The sequence below is a fragment of the Miniopterus schreibersii genome, assembly GCF_964146895.1.
Source record: "Miniopterus schreibersii genome assembly, chromosome: 7".
NCBI classification, from domain to species: domain Eukaryota; kingdom Metazoa; phylum Chordata; class Mammalia; order Chiroptera; family Miniopteridae; genus Miniopterus; species Miniopterus schreibersii.
Genome location: NC_138108.1, coordinates 64,864,445 through 64,888,843, shown reverse-complemented (window position 1 = coordinate 64,888,843; position 24,399 = coordinate 64,864,445). Strand labels below are relative to the sequence as shown.

Sequence of the window (24,399 nt, the reverse complement as noted above, 5' to 3'; positions counted from 1 at the left end):
AAATATTAGAATGTATATATGTTCACAGTCATCATCTATAAATGTCTTCTTCAATATTAGAGGCTAAATTTTAAGTAAAATACAGGTGAAAAGATGTTTCATTTATAGAAATATATTAATAATTTTCTATACTATTATAAGTCAAGTAAGAAAAACCACAAATGATCAGTTTTATAATTAATATAAATTTGATAATATTCAACATTAATTGTAACATTCTTAAAATAAGAATTGATGGATACTTCACAAATAATAAATTTGATATAAATGTAGAAACATTATATACTTTTGCCTCAACATCATAAATACTACTACTAATATTATTATTTTCTATCATTCTGGAAATATGATCTAATGCAATTAGGAAATAGAAAGAAGTAAAGTTAGAAGAGTATCATTACATATAGTTAATATAATCATAACATTATAAAATCAATAAAAACTAAATAAGGACTAGAAGAAGCTAAGAATTCCAAAAACAGATAGCTAGTTTCAAAAATTATACAAAGATCAATAAATTTCATATATACAAAGTGAACATAGTAAAAGAAACAAGCAATTTAAAAAATCTAGTATAAAACAAAATACTTTGGGTTAAAATAAAGAAGAATTGTATAGAATTTATATAAAAAAATTTAAATGCCTACAAAGAAACCCAAAGGAAGTGTTGAATAAAAATATAGTTTTGTCCACCCTGTGTGGATCAATGGTTGAGTGTTGACCCATGAACCTGGAGGCCACAGTTCGATTCTCAGTCAGGACACATGCCCAGGTTGTGGACTCGATGCCCAGTAGAGGGCGTGCAAGAGGCAGCCTATCAATCATGTTCTCTCATCATTGATGTTTCTCTCTCTCTCTCTCTCTCTCTCTCTCCCTTCCTCTCTCTGAAATCAATAAAAACATTATACATATATATATGTTTGGTTTTGAAGAAGTTTTAACACTGTAAACTATTATTTTTTTCAAATTAATAAAATACCAAATATTATAGTAAAAATATTATTATAATCCTATACGCTTATAATAAACTTAAGAAAATAAAACTGAAAATATCTTTAAAAATGCAAAAGATTGATGAATAGGAACTGTATATGCCAAATATTTAGAAGTATTTTAAAGAAGCAGTAGTTAAATATTTTATGACAGATTATTAATAAGCATATCAATAAATAAAAAGCATAGAGGCATCAAACATCCTCATTTATGTATGTGGTTTTAATATATATATAAATGTAATTCAAAATAATAGGAAAAATTAATTGCAAAATTAATAACATTAGAATCACTGATTAGCTGCCTGGAGGGAAAAAGTAAAGCTGATTCTTCACTTGATTCTTACAGCAAAATAAATTTTAGAGAGATTAAAGAGGTATTTTCACTGATACATCGCCTAGGGCAAGAGAAACAAAAGAAAAAATAAACATATGGGACTATATCAAACTAAAAAGCTTCTGCACGGCAAAAGAAAGCCTCAAAATACAAAAGGAACCCCATGGTCTGGGAAAACATATTTGCCAAAGATGTATCTGATAAGGGGCTAATTTCCAAAGTGTACAAAGAACTCATAGCACTCAGCAAGAGGAAGACAAACAACCCAATTAAGAAATGGGCAAAGGACCTGAATAGACACTTCTCCAAAGAGGACATACGGATGGCCAAGAGACACATGAGAAAATGCTCGACGTCGCTAATCATCAGAGAGATGCAAATTAAAACCACAATGAGGTATCACGTCACACCTGTCAGAATGGCTCCATCAACAAACCAACAAACAGCATGTGCTGGCGAGGGTGTGGAGAAAGAGGAACCCTAGTGCACTGCTGGTGGGAATGCAGACTGGTGCAGCCACTATGGAAAGCAGTATGGAGGTTCCTCAAAAAATTAAAAATGGAGCTGCCTTTTGACCCAGTGATCCCACTTCTAGGAATATATCCTAAGAATCCTGAAACATGGATCAGAAAGAATATATGCACCCCTATGTTCATAGCAGCACAGTTTACAATAGCTAAGATCTAGAAACAGCCCAAGTGCCTATCAGTAGATGAGTGGATAGAAAAGCTGCAGGACATTTACACCATGGAATACTACGCAGCTGTAAAGAAGAAGGATCTTGTACCCTCTGGGACAGTATGGATGGACCTGGAGAATATTATGCTAAGTGAAATAAGCCAGGCAGAGAAAGACAAACATAAAGAACTTAATAAACTGATGAACAGAATAGATTCAATGACATGGAAGCATGGATCAGACTGACGAATGTCAGAGGGATGGAGGAGGAAGGGTGGGTGGAGGGGGAGAGAGTAACCCAAGAATTTATATGCATATATGCACAACTAGAGGACACGGACAATGATGGGGAGAGGGACTGGGGAGGGGGATGGGACAGGTGGAACCGGTCATTGGGGAGAAAAAGGGACATCTGTAATATTTTAAACAAACAAACAAAAATAATAAAATAAAATAAAATATAAAATAAAATAAATTAATTAATTATGATAAACACAAAAATGTTCTAGAATAAAATAGATACTAAAACAATAACTTAAAATGGCCATTACACAATCTCAGGAAACATAAAGAACAAATTGATAAGCTTGATTTTGTTAATATTTTTGATTTCACACTGAAACAATAAAATCCATAGGTAATCGATACACCAGAACAAAATTATTTAGCAAAAGGGAATATTTATTTAAAATAAATGGGCTCTTACCAATCAATAAGATAAAGTTCAATAACCCAATACAAGTACAAGGTTCAAAATAAATCAATAATGGCTTCGATTTATATAGATTTGACAAGGGTGTAAGCAACAGCCCCAATGTTGAGAGGGCTGAAAATTGGGATAATCTCTCTGTAGGCATTGTTATGAAATCTAGCAAAGAAAAATGCATCAACTCTTCACCACATTAATTCTAATATTAGAAATTTTTATTAATGTATTTGCTCAAACTTGTAAGGATGCATATATAAGGTATGTGTTATTGCTTTGTATATATTAGTAAAAGATCAGTAACAACTTAAATTATAATTTGCAAGAGTGGTAACATCAATTACAATGCATCCATACATTGAAATTATATGCTTGAGTGAAAAAGGATGAGATGATTCTCCATAAATTAATATACAGTCTCCAAAATATCTAAATAAGAAAAGCCAAAAAACTGAGTATATGGTAGGCTTTCTTATATGTTAAAAGAGATTTGTCTGTTTACCAGTATTTATGACTATACTTTCATTCAAATGTCAATATCAATACATGGATAAGCTTCTCAATATATGAATCCTTCAAGGAGGGCTACACAAGAAAATAATTTAAAGTCTCCTTAGGAAGACTTGAGATACTGGGAACCTGGAATAGGAGAGAGAGAGATTTTTCATTGAATCCTTTTGTGCTATTTTATTTTCCTTCTACCATATTTCAACATAAGTTATCCCCAAATATACTATCTCATTTTTAAAATGATGAAGACAAAATGTATGCACATGTGCAATAAAATCTGATGGTTTCTATAGATACATTATGAAAATTCAATATTGAGGTTACTCTGTGCCTTTCACTTTCCTAGGGACTTTAGGAAATATGAGTCATAACCTCAAGTTCCTGTCACCAAGGAATTTATAATCTAGTTAGAGAAGATCAATGCTTAATATATAATTACAGTCTAAAATATAACACCATTAAATTGCATGGGGCCATCTGCAAGTATAACAGAGTGAAGGGAGAGTTCAAGAATAATACAGTAATTTTCATTCTTAGTTTGGTAAACCAAAAAACAACTCCTTGGTTTCCCCCCAGACACCTGTAATCCATCATGACATTCTTAACCACTGACTTCAGAATGGCCTTAGAATTGTTTCAATAAACTCATCCATAAATCAGTATCAATCTTTTAAGGTCAGAAAGCAAAAACACCCATTTGCCATCCCTCAACTAAATGCTGCCTGGAAAAGGTAAAGAAAAATCCATTCAAATGACTAATAACTTTAGCGCAGATTATATTACCAGAGAGATGAATAAATATTAATATACAGTTTAGATAAAATTTCCAAGTTTAAATAGCTCCTTCCTCCCAATGATTTTTTTTTTAGGGTTTGTTTGAAGTTTAGTTGCTTCTCTCTTTCTTTTTTGTTAGGTTTTAATTTTCGTAAAAATGAAGATAAGAGGTTACACAAGGTATAATAAGTTTAATTACATTTCTAATTCATGACCATTAATTGGGTAAAACCCCAAAGAAAATGACCTAAGTATATATACTTAAAGAATGTTGATCTTTACTTGATTCATATCAAGACAATTCCTTATGTAATCAAGTCTCCAGTCATAACATCTTGAAAGAAGAATTATTATAGATTTTCTTGTTTAAGATTCCTTTTCTATATATAAAAAACTTGAGACATGTCAAATTATTGTTATTAAAACAAAATAAAGATTAATAATATTACAATGTGTTCTAGAAATTGCAAATATCCTATCTTTAAAAACCAAAAAATTTAAAATGAATATTTTAAATGTGCACAAAGAAGTTCAAATAACCAAGTAAATTACTTTGTCTTTAATTTTTCTTTAAAAATACATTACATGCTGAAAATAATGTGTTTATTATCAAGTTGAGCTCTATGTAATATTTTCTGATTTATTTACAATGATGTTTCAACTCGATAACTATGTGTGGGACCCTTATGGGAAAATGTAGACTGTCCTTTGAGCAAAGAAAATCAGAACGACCAAGTGGCAGCAGCAGAAACAAACAGAAACAGCAAAAATAAGCATGTTGGTTTCATGACAGCCAGTACAAATGCATGTACACACACACACAAAACAGCGTAAGGGCTGTTTTGATTTGTGTTACCTTAAAATATAGTTTAGATAAAAAGCCACCACAAAGTCAACAACCATAGGAAAATTAGTTTCTAGTTATCCCTAGAAAATGTGTTGCTTTTCAAAAATAAATTTATATGCTCTCTTCAGTGATTTCTCTTTTCTCTATTAAACTGTATGTTTTTTTAAAAAATTAGGGTTATAATTTTGTAAATTGCTTGACTTGATTTATCTTAGAAGACAATGTATGCTATAGCAGGATAATTTCTCTTCTGGGATATGACTAGCAGTTAATATTAAGAATACGGTTATAAAGAGAAATGAATCTTTGAGAAAATCCTAATGGATTTACTCAGTAATATATTTATAATGTGTTTTAAAATACTGGTCTTTGACTTGCAAGCTTTTAATTTTTATACTACTAAACTTTAATGCCACATATATATTTATTTAATAATGTTTGGCTTCAATTCAGTTCAATAAATATTTATTTAGTATTATGTGCTTGCCTAGTTGCTGAAGAATGTAGAATGGAAAACAAATTCCTGACCCAGTGGAACAGTTGGTCTAGTAGTGACAAACATTCTACTATTGACCATATAAAAGACAATAAAGTCCTCATCACTGGGTGCTATGGAATTTCACAGACGTAGAAAGTATTCATGATTGGAAGGCTGAGATAAGACTTACTAAGATGTTATTTGGAAAGGGGTTTTAAAAGGTGGTTATACAGTCAGAGAAAGACAAGTACCACATGATCTCAGTTATATGAGGAATATAATCAACAAAATAAACTGATGAACAAAATGGATCCAGAGACACAGAAGCATGGAACAGACAGGGATTTCAGAGGGAAGGTGGGGAGGGGAGAGTGGGCAGAAAGAGATTAATCCAAGAATTTATATGTTTACATGCACAGTCCATGGACACAGACACTGGTCTGGGGAAGGCCTGGGGGTGGGTGGATGAGGGGTGGAGGGGATCAACGGGGGTAAAAAGGGGACATCTGTAATATTTTCAACAATAAAGATAAAGAAAGTTAAAAAATAAGTTAATCAAAAAAATAAAAATAAATAAAAGGTGGTTGTAAATATCACATGTGAGCACAAGAAAAAAAGATTATGTATAAACAGCTGTCTTATGTGTATTGTTTTAATCTTCAAATGTATACCTTCTAGGGGAAAAAGCAAGTCAGAAAGAGAAAGAAAAATGACAACTTAATAGCCTGTAATTACTCCTGCTACTAAATGGAAATGTGTCAGGGCATCAATGGTGGAAGGAAATCCATTCTTCCTGAATCTGTTTCTCTTCCATTTCTGAGCGAATCCACTATAAAATTCTATTTTGTATATATATTCTTTATTTGATGCTAAACACTATTTTCTTAATGATGTAGTTGTAAGTACAAATTTTTATCAGAACTATATACACAAAACCCTGTAGACTGAACACTATGGCTGGTTTTCAACAGTAAATTTGAATATCTACAGTTTTAGCATTATTTGCTGAATCTAACCCATACATAAAAGCAACTCCTATGTAAATGTGTAAAGATGGGAAAGAGTTGTACTTGTTCCAGAAGCAATAAGGCGGCAGTTTGGGGGCACAGTTTATAAAATGTTGATTGCTAATGCAAGAAGTGCTTTTAAATTTTATGGGCAACTGATAATCATTGAAAGATTTTGAGAAGGTACGCATTCAAGTTGCAGCTTATGAAGTAAAAGGAAACCAAAGTTGTCTGTAGAATGGATTGAAGGTAATAATTGCCAAGGGAGAACAGTAGGACACACAATGGTTTGAGTGAGAAATAATGCAGGCTTAAACTTAGGCTATGATATGTGAGTAGAAAGAATGAAATGAGTGATGTTAGATAAACTGAAGAGGTAGCATTAGTAGAACTTGGAAAATGATTACAAGTTAGGGGTGTCAAAAGGTGCTTTCTGCTTTAAATCCATTTGTGTAGGGGATCAACATGTTTCTGAAAGAAATATGAAATGAGGGAGAATTTCTGGCTTTGGAGAGAAAGAATAATATTTGTCATAGCATTGAAAAAAAAAAAAAAAGGTTTGAAATATGAGGCAATTTTCAAGGACAGAAATTTGGGACATATTTACCTGGAGGTGATAATTGAAACTTTGGGAAGAGAAAAGATTGTTATGGACACCTTGAGAAAGAGCAGAACAAAAAAATTAAGAGAAAATCTATGCAATGCCTGACACATATTATGTGTTCAACAAATATTTTTAAATAAAATAAAAGGCAGAGGCAGAGAAAAAACAGAAAAGAAACACAAAATTAAAAAAAAAAAATCTAAATGGTAAGTAGGCAAAGAGAACAATCCAACGTGAGACTTCATAACAAGAAAAGGTTTCTGCACTAAACAATAACTTTCCTGAAAAAGAGATAAATTGTTCCCATTTACAATAACATCAAAACCAATAAAATACATAGGAATAAATTTAATCAAGGAGGTGAAAGATCTCTACTCTGAAAACTACCAAACATTGATCATAGAAATCAAAGAAGACACAAATGAAATAGAAAATCCATGTTCATGGAGTAGAAAAATTGATATTGTTAAAGTGCCAATACTGCCGAAAGCCATTTGTAGATTCAGTGCAAATCCTAAGAAGATTTCGATAGCATATTTTACAGAAATAGAAAAAACCCACACTCCTAAAATGTATATGGAACCCCAAAGGAATACGAGTAGCCCAAGAAATGCTGAGAAAGAAGAACAAAGCATAAGGTACTACACTTCCTGATAAAGCTATATGAAAAAACTGTAGTAGTTACACCAATACAATACGGGCATAAAAATAGGTCACTAGACCAATGGAACAGAACTGAGAAGCCTGAAATAAATCCAAGCTTATGTGGTCAACTAAGAGTTGGCTAAAGCACAAAGAATACTCAATGGAAAAAAAAAAGACATTCATTCTCCAATAAATGGTGCTGTGAAAATTTAATATCTACATGTAAAAATAATGAAACTTGACTCTTATCTTACACCATTAATAAAAACAGACAAACAAATACAAAAACACACAATTCAATATGTATTAAAGACACAAATATAAGACCTGTAACCATAAAACTCCAAGGAGAAAACACAGGGAAAAAAGCTCCTTGGCATGGGTCTTAATAATGACTTTTTTGGAAATCACACCCAAAGCATAATCAACAAAATAAACAATAAACAAGTTAGACTACATCAAATGAAAAAGGTTTTGCAAAGCAAAAGAAATCATCAACAAAGTAAAAACATAAATTATGGGGTGAAAAAGAAATATTTGCAAACCATGTATTTGATTATTTGATAAGGGGTTAACATCCAAAATATATGAAGAACTCACACAACTCAAAAAAACAAAAACTAAAAAGGATGACAAAGGATCTGAACAGGTTTTTCCAAAGATGATGGCCAACAGCTAAATTAAAGATGCCCAGCATTACTAGTCATTAGGGATATAAATTAAAACAACAATGAGATATCATATGACATCAGTTAGAATGGCCATCACCAAACAGCTAAGAGATAACTAATGCTGGCATGGGTGGGAGAAACGGGAACCCTTGTGCATTGTTGGTGGGACTGTAAATTTGGTACAGTCACCATGGAAAACAGAATGGAGGTTCCTCAAAAAATTAAAAATAGAACTGTCATATGATCCAGCGATTCCATTTCTGGAAATATATCTAAAGAAAATGAAAACATTAACTCAAAAAGATATCTGCAACCCTATATTCATAGCAGCATGGAAACAACCTAAGTGTCTATCAATGGCTAAACAAAAAAATATGGGATATATATAATATATATATGTATATTACCTAGACATAAAAAATGAGGAAATCCTACTATTTGCAACAACATAGATGAACTTGGAAGGCATTGTGCTAAGTGACTTCAGACAGAGAAAAATAAAATACTGAAAGATCTCACTTAAATATGGAATGTTTTAAAAATCCCACCAAACTTAATAGAAAAAGAGATCAGGTTTGTGAGAGATAGGAAGTAGGGGAATCGGAGGAAAGTGGCCAAAATGTATGAACTTCCAGTTATAATAAGATCCTCATGACCAGCATAGTTAAACTGCTGTAGGATGTATAGAAATGTTAAGAGAGTAGATGCTAAGAGTTCCCATCACAAGGAGATATATTTTTTAAATTTTATCTGTATGAGATGATAGGTGGTAACTAAACTTTTTGTAATCATTTCAGAATATACATCAGTCAAACCCTCAAAATTATTTCTCATTACAAAGGGAAAAAAGCCCTGGCAGGTGTGGCTCAGTTGATTGGGTGTCATCCCATGTGACCATAGGTGGCCCGTTCAATTCCCAGTCAGGGCCCATGCCCAGGTTGTAGGCTCGGTCCCCAGGAGGGGACATGCAGGAAGCAGCCTATCCATGATTCGCTCTCATATCATTATTTCTCTCTCTCCCCTCTCCCTTCCTCTCTCCCTAAAAATCAATAAAAAAATCTTAAAAAATAAAAATAGAAAAAATATATAAGAAAAGGTTTCAAGGAGAGGACATTTGTTCCAGAGAAAGAAATCAGAGTGTGTTATTCATCATCCAGGGTATCATTTATTAAGCTTGTACTGGGTTCTAGGCATTTTTATTCATTTTATTGGTTATTATCACCTGTAATTCACTGATGAAGACATTGAAACTTAAAGAGGTTCAATAATTTATTTGAACTCATGTAATTACTGAATGGTAGAGCAGGACACAAAAATGACCAAAGTATGGACTGAGATACCATCCCTGTTGACCATGAAAGGTAGGGAATGGGTGTTAGATTACAGTGAGGGAGCGAGTGAGAGAGAAAGCTTCTCCGTACACTATACAAGATGATTAATGAGGGGAAGAAGGAAGACAGGGAAAGCTAATAAAATTCAGACGTTTTTGCAGTAATTGTACCAGGTATTTTTATGGAGCAGAAGAAAAATTAGCGTAGAGAAGGAAACTGAAGACATAAACAAGAGAAGTGACTAAGGCCCCCTAGGAAGCAGAGGCCCCTGCAGGATCAATATCCCTAGAAGAGCCTTGCTGGGCATTATAGAGGGACTATTCTTTAGAAACAGGACTGAAGGGAGAGACGAGGAAGCGGGTGGCAGAGGGTTTAAAACTGCCACTGGGAAGAATCTAAAGAAAAATACACAAGGCTCACAAGAAGCAATACGCAAAGCATTCTATTCATTTTACAGCACATTGGAAATGGAGAGCTCACCATATTATTTTTGTCAGAAATAAATAAAAGTACTCCATGGGGTTGGTTACAGGAAGAAAAAAAATAGTGCTGTGTTTAGAAATTCTTCATACACAATTCATCATATAATTCTAACAAAATTACTATTCCATTGCAGGAAATTTTTAGTTCTAATTATCCAGATTGATTTTTAACAATGATTAAGTTCACCATTTCACTTTGTATTTACCGATATAATAATGAAAGGAAAAACAAAATCTAAACATAGAAAAGAATCATACTTTGCCATTCACAGAAACTCACAGTCGATTTTCATTACACAGAGGATCAGAACGGAACATGATGTTTACAAAACCACTGTCAGAATTAAATCCCCAGGTGTGTCAGTTAGGTTTGCTACATTCTTTTGCTAAAGATCCTCTCATCCTGAACCCTTAACCCTACCCTGGAACCTGACTTAAAAATAGATATTGCTTTTTCCAATGGAATCCAGAGTGAAAGGTACATGGGGTCAGCGCCAACCTATCACTACCGTTGGAAAGAAAGCCAATCACAAGAGGAGACGGTACAAGTATGACCTTCACCCCCTTTTTCTCCAGTCACCCTTTTCCTCTCTTCAGAGATGGACATTGACAACAATTTATTGTAATTCCTTCTAGAAATATTTTTTACTGTAGAAAATAATATACTTTATTTTTATTTAAACAAACATTACACACTATACTGACTATTGTGTTCCTTCACTTTTCACTCAACACTTAATCACAAAGAATGTTCATGTCAGAATATTTGTAGTGATTTTCATTCTTTAAAATTATTGTAGGATATTCTTTTTATGAATATACCATACATGTTTGCAGAAAAATAGAGTCTCACTATAGTTTTAACTTTATCTTAGGGGTGGGGTTGATTGTCTTTTTATATGTCTAAAAGCTTCTTATATTTCTTTTTCTATGACTTCTGCCCACTTTTTTATGGGTTGTTGGTCTTTGAAACAGTGATACGGAAGAAATATTATGTATTAGAGCACTTAATTTTCTTGCACTGTGTTTCAGATATTTCTCCCAGTTTATTCTGTATTAGCTGTCTCTAATGTTCTACATTGTTGTTCTCCGGTCTTGACTGTTCTTGTTTTTTTTAAATCTTCTCTGGATGATATTTTTTTCATTGCTTTTCAGAGAGAGTGGGAGGGAGAGAGAGAGATAGAGAAAAACATCACTGTGAGAGAAACACATCGAATGGCCCCCTCCAAAATGCACCCCGACCAGGGATGGGGATCTAGCCTGCAACCGAGGTACGTGCCCTTAGAAGGAATCAAACCCCAGACCCTTCAGTCCACAGGCCGATGCTCTAACCCCTGAGCCAAACCGGCTAGGGCTGTTCTTGCTTTTAAAGAGGGTGCTTTTTCATGGTGTATTATTATTTTAATATATTGTTGGATTTGTTCATGGTTTATCTAGAATGATGGTACAATAGTCATAAAAGAGATGGTCTGTGATCTTTATGTGCCCGGGAGGTACTAAATTTTGGGATGTGAAACAAGTATTTTTTTAAAGAATGACTTCAAAGCTTTTATTCCTTTCAAATGCTCTGGGGGAGGCAAAATTGCACTATAAAAATGTTCCTAAATAATTGGTAGAATTTTTCAGCTGGACTTGAAACTTTTTGGTGAATGGGAGAGGGGATAGATTTTAATCAAGTTTTTCTATTTTTATAAAATAAATTGAATATTTTTTCCTTCCAGAGTTAATTTTGAAAATTTGTATTTTTAAGTACATGGCTTTATTAATACAGGTTTTTAAGTTCATTTCTGTGATGCTGGATAGTTTTTTATAATTCCTTCAGTATCTGTGATTATTTTTCCATTCTCATTTTATATATTGTGCTTTCAATGTTTTTTTTGTCTTTTTTTTTCCTTCTTTATTAAGTCAGTTGATGTATTAGCAATTTTAGTTATTCTTTCAAAAATCTAGTTCTGGAACTTTCAAATTATGTGATTTTTCTTTCTTTTTTCTTCTAACTTCAAACATTAAATCTATGTTTTTGTTTTCCTTTGATTTGTTTTGTTATTTTCTAACTTCTTGAGTTAAATGTTGCATGTATTAGGATAAGCTATGCTACAGTAACAAACCTTGAAATCTGGTGGCCTATCTCAATTAAGGTTCATTGCCAATTCACATAAAATTTTATAGAGTCAGGCAGCCTTCTTTTACCTTGTACATATGTCCTCTAGACCCATAGTTTAAAAAAACAGAAGAATGTTCACTATAGCTTAGTTGAATTGTCCTGAAAGTGATATAGTCACTTCTACTAACAGCCTATGGGCTAGAACTAGTCACTTGGCATCAATCTAACTGCAGAAGAGTTGAGAAATGTAGTAAAGCATAAGAAAAAAAATGATGAATATTATCTTTGTTTTATCCTGTTAAATAATTTATTTTAATTTAAAGAACAAAATTTCTTAGTAGAAATATAGGCTTCTCAATAGTTTTTAGAGATTTTTAACCATTAGTGATTCTAGAAATATAAATTCTACAAGCATAAAAATCATGTAAATGTTTATTTAAATCTCTTAAAGTTTTGTAAATTTTTAATTAAATAAAATTTTGAACAAAGCATTTTTAATATTATTATTATTTTTGTTTTAGACCTTCTAAATGAAGATGGCATACTCCTAGGATCAACATAAAGAGTGTTTTATTCCATTGTTAAAGTTTCAAGGAGAAGAGTGGTTTGCTCCTCATAATTACTAGATTTATTGTACTGTGATCAAGGAGTTTTGTCGGTCTGATTTCTGCTTCTTGAAATTTATTAAAGTTGATTGTGAAAATAAATGCTTTTTTAAAAAAATATTTCATGAGCCTTACAAAAGAAGAATTTAACCTTCTAAGAATAAAGTTATATCTTTATTAGTTTGATTTAAACATTAATTATTTAAATCTTGTACAGCCTTTTTTATTTTTATTCCACTTAATTTTTCACGGGCTAAAATAAGTAGATAAAATTTCTTGCTCCTAATAATGCTTTCTCAACATAGTTTCTGTAATTTTTGCTGCATAAAATTTGATAATGTTATTTAATGTAAAATATTTAAGACTAAAAAAATCTTTATTAAAGATTGGATTTTTATCATTAAAATTTGTGGGATTTTTCAATGTCTTATTCTGGTCCCTAAACATATCTCTCTCATGAAATCCTACTTTCTTATTGCTTTAACATTTTTCTTAGTAAGTCTTCATGTGGAAAAATGCCTTATATTCTGTATGAGTAAATTGTCTGGAATAATATTTTAGCAGGGTATAGAATAATAAACTGAAAGTGTTTTTGCCTTAGCTTCTTATAATCTATTATCTTTTGGTACTTCTCAATGCCTCCTTCCTCTGATTTTCTCTATGGTAGTTTCAATATCTGACGTTCTGCAATTTCAGAATGACTTATAGAAGTTCAAGTCTGAATGTACAACTTTGCGAGGAAGCAAATTCTTCAACTTAGGAAAACCTTAGTTATCATTCTGTTTGTATTTATTTGTTTTTTTCTGTTAGTATCTATATTCTCTCAAGGAATTTTTAAAAAATATGTTGTAAACTTCTAACCATGCATCTTGACCTCTCTTTCTATATTTTTATTTCTTTCCTGTGATCCTTTCTGGATGAACTAAATATTATTAGTTTATAAATCAATTTCTCTGAGTCCAGCCTAGCATTTATTTAAAATTTCATGTTGATATATTTCATTCTCAAATCTAATATGTATTGTTCTCCACCTTTTCCTGTCACAATTATCCTGCTCTTCATCTCCTATATCTCTATCTATCTATCTATCATCTATCTATCTATCATCTATCTATCTATCTATCTATCTATCTATCTATCTATCTATCTATCTATATCTATCTATCTATCATCTATCATCTATCTATCATCTATCATCTATCTATCTATCATCTATCATCTATCATCTATCATCTATCAATCTATCATCTATCTATATCTATCATCTATCATCTATATCATCTATCTATCATCTATCATCATCTATCATCTAATCACCTATCTGTGTATCTATCTTCTTGCTCATTTTAGTGACATTATTTTCTATAACTTTCTCTTTGAGGATCCCAAACGTACTTTCAACTTTTTTTTAAAGACTTGAATCTCATTTTTATTTAATTTTGAGTAAATGCATTTTTGAATGATTGATTTTGATGGCTGGTTCTATTAGGGGCATTAGTTTTCTTCATGTATTTTAGAATTTGGCTTTCAATCTTATCTTGGATAGGAGTTTTCAATTTTCTTTCTGACTTGGTGTGTTTACTCGCCTCTACATATAGGTATTGTGGCTTCCTCTCCAGTACCCTCGTTGCTGTCAGCACTCATGTTTCAGAAATAAATCTTATACTTGTTTTCCTGTGGAATTCCATCCCAATATGATATATTATATATTATATATTTAAATCAGATTTAGTCTCTAAACCAGCCAGAGGTTTGGTCTATGTTTCCTATCTTTCCAGGTACACAACTGAGCAGCAACAACAGTGATATTTTTTGTTTTGTTTTGTTTTATTTCCCTTTCAAGGCAAAAGAGTCTTATTCTGGTTTCTGATTTCCAGCAATGAGTCTGGCTTCAGTCCCCTGGAGCAGCTTTATTTCCCATTAACTCACAGATCTGAGCACCTGTTCATCTTACTGGCCTCCATATCCAACCCAAATAAGCATCCAGCTTCAACCTAGCTCACCATTTGGTATTCTGTTTTATATCTGTTAATCACAGATATATTTTTGTTAATAACGTTATGTATCTCTCATTTTTTTCCTGTTATATTTTATCATTATCACCTGTATGTGTTTTTAGCAGTGGAGACAGGATTCAAAGTATGAACTTAAAATTCCATCTTCATATGAATTTTTTTCTTAAATCTTCTTAATGACATTAAAGTAGTTCACTGTATGAATGAACTGTAATTATTGAGTAAATTCCCCTATAGATGGGCAGTACATTATTTCTAGTTCTATGTTATTAAAAAATGCTGTATTGAAAACCTTTGTGCATATATTTTTATACACAGCTGCTTTCCTTTAAATTAATTCCTAGACATGGGTAGGATCGCTCAAATATACTTTCCTATCAACAGCTATGGAATTACTTACCCCATAACCTTTCCATTGCTATATAATATCCAATGTTTTTCATTTTCCAATCTAAAGAATGGTATTTCTGAATTCTTTTTTTAAAATATATTTTTATTGATTTCAGAGAAAGGAAAAGAGAGGAAGGGAGAGTTAGAAACATCAATGATGAGAGAGTCATTGATCAGCTGCTTCCTGCACACCCCACGCTGGGGATCGAGCCCACAACCTGGGCATGTGCCCTGCCCGGGAATCCAACTGCGATCTCCTGGATCCTAGGTTGAAGCTCAACTGCTGAGCCATGCCAGCAGAGCCAAACACTTGAAATTTTATATTAACTTTATTTAACTCTTATTTTAACTCTTATTTATTATTTATATGTTTTCTTTGCATATTGTCTGTCATAGAATGGTCAAACCAATTTTATTAATATACAACTTTTAATACTTTGTTATGAAGTTATTTATAATTTCTTTCCTCATGAAGAAATTTCTGCCTGATTTTATGTTTTGCCTCTAAATTTTCTAAATCTTGATAGCCCATTCAGTTAGTTTTAGCTTAGTATCTTCCACGTCAGTTTATCTTTTTCTTTAGTAAAGTCCTGTGAATTCCTTATTCCTATATTGTTAAAGACTTTTATCTGATATACTGCAATATTAGCCCAATCAAGTAAGTAACAAAAGCAACATGTGGAAAAGTATGCACTATGTATGCTTAGAATAATGTTAACCTGAGTCAGATAATTGGCTTTTTGGCATTAGAATTAGCCTATTAATTAAAAACTTATTTGTTCAGTCAACAATTCATTCACTTAACAAGTTATTCATCTATTAATTCTCAATTAATGTAGGTTCCAAAAAGATAATTTCTAAATTTAAAGTAAAATTCTTCTAAGCAATAACACCCAAATTAAGACTCTTTATTTAACAATTTAAAAGAGTCATATAATTGTGAAAAACAGCAGAGGAAAAATATTCATTTTGGAAACACAATTTCCTCACTAAGGATGGGCCTCAGAAATATTTATTTATCTATGTCCATGTTAGCTTATATTAGTCATTTATTTCTTATTCAAATGCTTAATTGTAACCAGAAGATGTGCTTAAGAAAAGAAACATGATTCATTTTTATAGCTTTGAGTGCCCATGAACCATGGGTTTCCAGAGTGTTTGTTTAATCACAGTTGTGAAAACTTCTGTCTCACCTTTTGCTTCAAATTCTTAATGGAGAGCAAAATAAATCACTAAGAGCTCATATTTAAGCAACTCCAAAGCAATTTCACATTAAAAAGAGATTTCAGAGATAACTCACAAACATATCTTGAAATCTATAGAAAATTCTTTCCATGGGCTATTTGGATGATATTAACTATTTCACTAATTATACCACAACAGTTAATTTTAAATTACTTTTCTCTGGTCTTCAACTCATCATCTAGTATACAGAGAGAACTGAGTTAGTTTATCATGTCCTGCGAAACCTACTGTTGTAAGAAAACAAAATGGAAAAATCATAATAAGAGAATACCTTCATGAAAGAAATAAATAAAAGCCTTAGCAACTCTTTCAGAACAAATCAAAGGTTTGAAAGACAGTCATCACCTCCATTCTAATGGAATCCAACAACAGCACAATAATATTTAGAAAACTAGTTGAAAATAAATGTGTATAATTTTATCTTTCCTTTCTCTCCATCTTCATTCCATTTTATGGTAAGAGTTGATTTACAAAAAGAGGAAGTCTGCCTGTGGGTTTCGCTGTGGGTCCCCTATTGAACTCTGAATTCTAGACTCTGAATCCACACAGCTTGAAGTCTCAGCTCTGCCCTGATGGTTCTGTGGACACGTGAGTGAAAACTTCTCTTGACTTTTTCAACTTGAGCAAACTAAAAACTTTTTTGGGCCTCAGTTTTCTCATGGCCTGATGAAATAAGTTCATGCAGAGAACATTCTTAGAACTGTGACAGACTCAAAAAATGTAAGCTATTGTTACTGTGACACATAGAATGTGAAACACAAGAAAACTTTTTACACCAGTGAGAAGTGGGCTGAGATGGACTGAAAGGATTCTCCATCCAAGAAGCCCAAGGCAGATGCTGGCCCCAGTGTTCTGCTCACCTGTTCTCCGGCAGGAAAACTTGGTTCTGTGATCGCACAGCCGTAAGGTGCCATTGCAGCCTTTTTCATCACTACCATCTTCACAATCTTTCTCCCCATCACAACGCCACAGGTCGGGAATACAATTTCCATCAGGATGGCACTGAAATTCATTCCTGTTACAACCAGCAGGGGAGTGAATCTCTTAAATAGAAATGAGAGAGAGAGAGGTAGAGGGGAGAAGACAGGAGAGAAATTATCATTTTACTTGATAATATTTTTCTTTCTTTATACATTATTATGATGGTAGAGAGAATATACATTCACTTTTTATATTTTACATTTTATTTTTGTTAAACAGTTGTCTAGTAGCTATAGACTCTGGTATTTTCAAATTTATTTGAGAAACATTAATAATTAGAGAAAATGATGTTTATCTCTCACAGAATTCCTAAAAGTGTCACATACTTTAGGAGCAAGCTTTAGAGAAAGTAAGATAATGTGTGGATGTTCTGTTGTGATTTTAATTAGTGTCTTAAAAATGAGATCTTTGAAGGGTTTTCACTTGGACACGTAAAATAGGTTTTACATTCTACTCTAAGTGTTGACTTTTGTTGATCTTTGACACTTCTCTACATAATTTCTTTTGAACTCGTATGGGTTAACTAAGTAACTACTAAGTACTCTCAGGCTAAGGAAATCTTTGAAGAGTAACATACAAAAATTTGAAAAACAAACAAACAAAAGACCCCATAATAAACACAAATTCTTAGGATTTAAGATTTTAAACCTAGAATCACAGCAGACACATAAAAATTTAATGAGGCACTATCCATTCAAAGTCACCTTATCAGTTAATAATTTATACAATACCCAGATAACTCTATTTCTCAAAACCTGATAACTAAAAATATAGGTTAAAATGTCCAGGTAAGTGTAAGTAACAATAAGGAAATAAAAATGTTGGGGATGTAGATGGTTCATAGCACTACCAAATAATTTGCCTGTAATCAGCACTATATTAAATTTTTATTAATATCTAATATTATTAGAGTAACCAGTATCTCTAAATTTTGTTGTAAAATAAAGGTTTTAGTATATATTTTTTTCTATACCAAAGTTTTAATGTAACAAATTTATTGCCTCATATAGCTAATCCAGCAAGTAGTCTACACATCTATAACAGCAATTATTCTATATCATTGTGATAAATTTGAAAAAGGTTCATGTGAGTTACCCGTTAATGGGCTGATTTGCTAGGGAATATGTGGTTATGAATCAAGATTAGAATCATTTAGGGTCAAAGCTAATAATTGCCATTATATCACCAAGGCAGCTGCTTAATCTCTTAAAACCTTTATTTGTTCACCTGGAAAGTGGAGAGTCTGCAGAGTTGTGAGAAATAAACTGCATATCTGTAAATCATTATTAGAAATAAAAATTTTTGTCGAGCTGTTATTTTTGTTGATATAAATAGTTCAGTTCCTGATATTTCTTAAAGACATTCACAAACTATAATATGTCTGGCAATACGATATCATAAAGGTGCTCAAAATTGCCTTGACTCTTGACTCTACTTCCAAACATTCCTAGAGCAGTAATGATGAAATAACCAATACCCAAAATGAAAAGAAAAAAACAAAGCAAGAAAAAGCAAATAGGAAATAGGAGTTGAAATCCACAGAAAACTTAAGGGGCTGATTTGCATACTTTAGGCCTGTTAAGAAGACTTAACTACAATCTCACTCAATTCCCAGAGAAGGCGCCGGGTTTGGGCTGGCCAGGCAGTGCCCTGCAAAACCAGCCTTTTCTTTTCTACTTCCCTCCTTATGCAGATCATTCCGACTTTGGGTACATAGTCTTCATCATTAACCCAAACAAGTGCGTGCACGCAATCGATAAAAAGATGGTAGAGTCTCTGCATTTGGAAGGTGGGTAGGAAATACACACTCCTCCCCACTCTTAGTACAGGCAGAGTGTCCTAGTCAACAGACGGCTTAACCACTACGGTGGCAAAGAACGTTGGGGTGGGTTCAATGTTACAAAATAATCACGGGGACATAAAGTACAGCGGAGGAAATTTATCACTAATACCGTGATGACTATGTATGGTGCCAGGTGGGTACTGAAAATATTGGGGGAACACTTTGTAAAGTATATGACTGTCTAGGTACTAGGGTGTACACCTGAAACTAACACAAAATAATATAGAACATAAACTGTAACTGACAAACATTGAATAATTAAAAATATTTTGTGAAGTCTTCAAGCCTAGTATCTGTTTAAAGATAACTTGAAAATCCCGTGATTTCAGTGTTGAGGAGAAAGCAACAGAAAAATCAGATGGAGTTTCGGGGCCCATTCAGCCCTCTCAGAAATTCAACGGTGAAGCCAAGCGACCTTCCACGCAGCCGGGAAGGGTCTTAGGTTCTTTTTCCTACCACTTAACCTTCCTTAGAAACAAAACAACAAACAAATCTTAGCTCCGCTGAATTTTATAACCTGTAATATGAGCTCAACCAATAACATATACAAGTTGTATTTTGGGTCATTGTCACTCTGTGATTATATAATAAATAAAGGGAAGTATGGCTTATTGATTTTTCTACCCTAAGAGTGAAGACTGGCAGCTTATACATTGAATCTGTCCCTCAGTATATTTAATTTGGCAAATACACTACTGACTTTTTAAAAATGGAAAGTTTTCTTTAAAAATCTAGATTTTCTGGTTCACTGAGAAGTAAGAAGCTTCCTGGGCTGGCCTGCTGCTGCGTGAACGGCCTGGGCTGAGTCGCAGGCACAGCTCCTGCTCCTTCCCGGGCCTTCCCCGGCCTGTTTCCTCCTGGCCGCAGGGCCGCTGCTCGCTACTGTTTCTTCTGTTTCCTAAAGACTTCCAGAAAGCTGTGGAACATTTTGAGTTCGCTCTTCCTTCAGAATGGATACTAATTTTACTCTCTTGTAAAATTTAGTTTTTTCTTCTTTATGACTATTTTATGGATATTTGTGAATAATCCTCAAACTCACCATGTTTCTTGCTTTGCAATGCTTCTCAGAACTTAAAGCCCAATTTATGGATCATTTTTCATGATACCTATTTGTTTGGGCCAATCTCACCCTCCAAGTTATTTATATTACTCACCCTTATTCTGCCTTTGTTTAATCTTTCCTCTTTATAACCTCTAATATTTCCAGGCTATAGCTTGAATTATTTCTGGAAATGGTCAGGGGGCTAAGTAAATAAATGGAACAGTGATATGCAAGGAAGTTTTGAAAAGAAACAACATATTGTACATTTAAAATTATCTAATTTAGGAAACACTTTATTACCTTAAATAAAATTAAATAGCACATACCAAATTTTACACCCATTTCTATTCCTCTACCCATCTTTTTCTCTTGGAACAATGTTACCTTAAAAATGACAATAATAATGGAAGAAATTCCAAGTTCAGCTAAGCATTGTAAGAGCAAAGTTTTGACTCTTTTAAACATATTTTGGATTTGGTTTCAAAGCTCTAGTTCTTTTAAATCATGTTTTTCAACCATTAACTCAATGATATAATGGGGAATTCTTAAGAAGAAGATTATGTAAACTCAGAAATCCAAATAGATTCATCTGATTCAAAAAGAAGCTTGCAACATTTAGCCTGAGAATGCTTGTCATTCTTTTGTTGTTGGGAAGCTTGACCTTGTGTCTTCCTCAATAAACTCTTCACTCACACACACACACACACACACACACACACACACACACACACTACACACACACACACTCTCACACACACACACACACTCACACTACACACACACACACACACACACACACACACACACACACACACACAGACCTGCAAAAGATAAATTGTTGCTTTGGAGAAAGGGCTGCTTAGCCTGATTCAGCAGTATGGCAACTATATATCTAGAGTACTAGTTTTTTTAGCTCAGTGTTATTTACAGCAGAAACTAAGCTGTGGTCACACAACAGAATCTGTGAAGGGAGAGAATATGCTGCTATTGTCTGAGATTACTTTAAAATTCCATTTGTATTTTATTGGCTTTGTTTGGTATTGTTTGGTTTATCTGTTTGTGATTCATAGGTGAAACAACTCATTTGTTTTCTTATTGTAAATAAACATATATCTTATAAATTTAAAATGTGATATTTCCCTGAGGCTTTTGTTTTATTTTTCTTTTTTGTTTTTTCTTATTAAGCTACCCATGTCTAAATCTCTGTGGGCTGATATACTATCTAGTAAGGAGCAGTACAAACAATAGTTTTAAAATGAGGGTATAGTCTGAGGAGGGAAATACAATGTATTATATAAACATTCAAATCTAAATGGTGATACAATGCTTACACACACACCACTAATGTATACCTCCTGGTCTTAGTTATACTATACTCCCCAACCTGATTGCCTTCCTCTTTATACTTCATTATTAACGTCCATAATTTTCTTTAAGACTCACTTTATTTTAAAACAAAACTATCTAGGATTAGGGTTTTTATTTTGGTGTCAGTAGTTCAAGAAATTCATGGGTAGGTTTTAGGGATTGATAAAATATCAAAAAACTGTCCATGATGCTTTGTACTGGATTCACATTTTTTCTTCACGTGGAAGGGATTCAGAACTTTCCTTGACTTTTATGGTAGGTTCCAAGAGAAATGCCAAGACAAATTTTCCACTTCTCTCTTTATCTCCATTGCATATACTTGCATGTATATGGCATCTAATTTTGCTTAAGTTTCAAATTAATTATATTAGATTGGATTAAAACCGAGTGAAGAAAGACCATTCATCTGCTCGTATTGAGCTTGGTTAAAAACAAATAAACAAAACTGCTTATTGAGACCACCCCATTTTGCAGAAACAGAAATTGCAAAACAATTATCTGGGAGTAGGGAGTAAATGTCCAAATGCTCTTTTTAAAATATTTTAAAAATTGTCTTCAATTACAGTTACATTCAATATTATTTTGTATTAGTTTCAGGTCTACAGCATAGTGGTTAGACAATCATGTATTTTACAAAGTGTTCCCCCTGATATTTCCAGTACGGACCAGGCACCAGACATAGTTATTATGTTATATTGACTGGATTCCTTATGTTGTACTTTACATCCCCACAACAATTTCGTAACTACCAATCGATACTTCTCAACTCCTTCACCTTTTTCATCAAGTCCCCCAACCCCCATGCCCTCAGGCAACCATCAGTCTGTTCTCTGTACCTATGAGTCTGTTTCTGTTTTGTTTGTTCATTTATATGTTCTTCAGATTCCACATATAATTCAAATCATATGGTATTTGTCTTTCTCTGACGGACTTATTTCCCTTAGCATAATACCCTCCAGGTCAAAACATGTCACAAATAGTAAGATTTCACTCTTTTACAAAACAGTTTGTAGTTATATAGATAACAAGTAGCAGAGGTGAGATTTGAGCCGACATAATTAAACTTGAGTCTGCTTTTTCTACAACTGTACCATTGTTAACTCTTGTAAGGCCTTTCTCAGGTAGAGGCCCAAGGATGAAAAGAATAATTACCGCATATAATAATCGAGTGTCTATGAACTCATTTATTTCTTATATATTAGTACTATTGTTTAGCTTATTTATTTTCTAATAATATTTAATATTTATTCTATTGCAAGATAAGGGTAGAATTTGGTCTTTTATGAAAAGATCTCAATAAATTGCACGTTGCATGAGGGTCATTCACCCTCTTGGACTTGTTTCTTCAATTGGCTGCCAACAATGAAAAGGAAAGAGCTAAGGAATCAGAAAAGTTGAGTAATGTTATCCAGGATTACACATCCAGATACCAAATTAGTTTCATAGTCTTTAAAATGAGTGTGTTGACCTTAGTGGCTCCTTCATTTGCTCCTTAAACATATATTTGTTGCTAAGAGAGAGACTTTACTGTTTTCACAGAACTTACATAAGGGGAGGAAGAAGGATGTAGGCATTTAATAAATAACCGTAGAAGTGCATGAACTAGATTAGTCCAGAAAGTAGAAGTGCCAGGAAGAAAATGGATCAGAGGATGCTACAGAGGAAGAACCATACATCACCGCCAATCACAATTTATTGGCCAAAGCTAGTCACATTGGGTGGGGCCCCATCATGTTGGTCCCACCCAACCACAGATTTCTAGAAAGTAAAAATCTTACTGTGTTCCAAGGAAAGGGAAGAAATGTAAATATTCTGTGAACTTCCTTGATGACTACCGTAAGTGACTTGTGTATGTATAGAGCCTGTGTTGACAAGGGTGTTTAGAGTAGCCTCTCTGAGAAGGTGATATTTGAGATGAGACCAAAATGAAGGAAACCATGCAAGATAAGGTAAAGAACATAGTAGGCAGAGGGGGTAACAACTGCAAAGACTCTGAAGCATCAAACAGTCTTTGCTTTTGCAGAAAGAGAAGGGAGTGAGTGAGGGTGTGTGAGTGAAAGGAGGTCTGAAAGGAGGCAGGGCTGGGTCTCGCAGGCTTTATCAACACCTACGGCAAGATAAGCTCAACAGTATCTGTCCGTGGGAGATTTTGAAACAGAGGAGTAATGATGATATAATTTAATCCATCTTATTAAAAGTTCTCAATGGTTCTTATGTTTAAAAAATCGAATGTGATGATGCTTGAATGGAAGCCGAAAATGGCTTTTGCTGAAGTCCAGGTGAAAAATCAAAGGTATAGTGCTTGCTTTTGAAAAGATCATAAAATAGTAGGCATGTAGGCAAGTAGGCGATGTGCTCAGTTACAAAGCAATGTCCTCAGTGCTTGGTAGGAGAGAGCACCACGAGGACTTGCACAGGGAAGGCTGACCTGGACATGCGGGTTTCAGATCAGGAATTCTTATGACCGAGGATGAGATAATAGAGAGTCCTGAGTCCAGATTAAGAATCAGACAGAGGGGAAAGTACAGGGAACAAAAGATATTCTGAACAAAGTCAACAGCATTCAAAATTTTGTGTAGAGTGTGATAGGAAGGAAGAACAAAGGGAAAACTAAAAAGTGGGCAGTGGCTAGACCTTGAATGGCCTTGTATGCTAAGCTAAATGACTGGGATTTAACCCTGAAGGTAGCTGGGAATCCAGAAAGGTGTTCAGCTGGATTCTGATATGCTCAGATATACAGTTTA

The 24,399-nt window shown here is 33.4% G+C and overlaps 1 protein-coding gene across 1 annotated transcript in view; it reads right to left on the bottom strand.

Moving 5' to 3' along the window:
* The window catches only part of LRP1B (LDL receptor related protein 1B), a 1,542,074-nt gene that overhangs the window by 559,305 nt on the left and 958,370 nt on the right, over positions 1-24,399 (bottom strand). Inside the window, exon 21 of the mRNA XM_081143443.1 lies at positions 17,282-17,464. Within this exon, the coding sequence (XP_080999569.1) occupies positions 17,282-17,464 (183 nt within the window). The remainder of the gene's footprint in view (positions 1-17,281; positions 17,465-24,399) is intronic.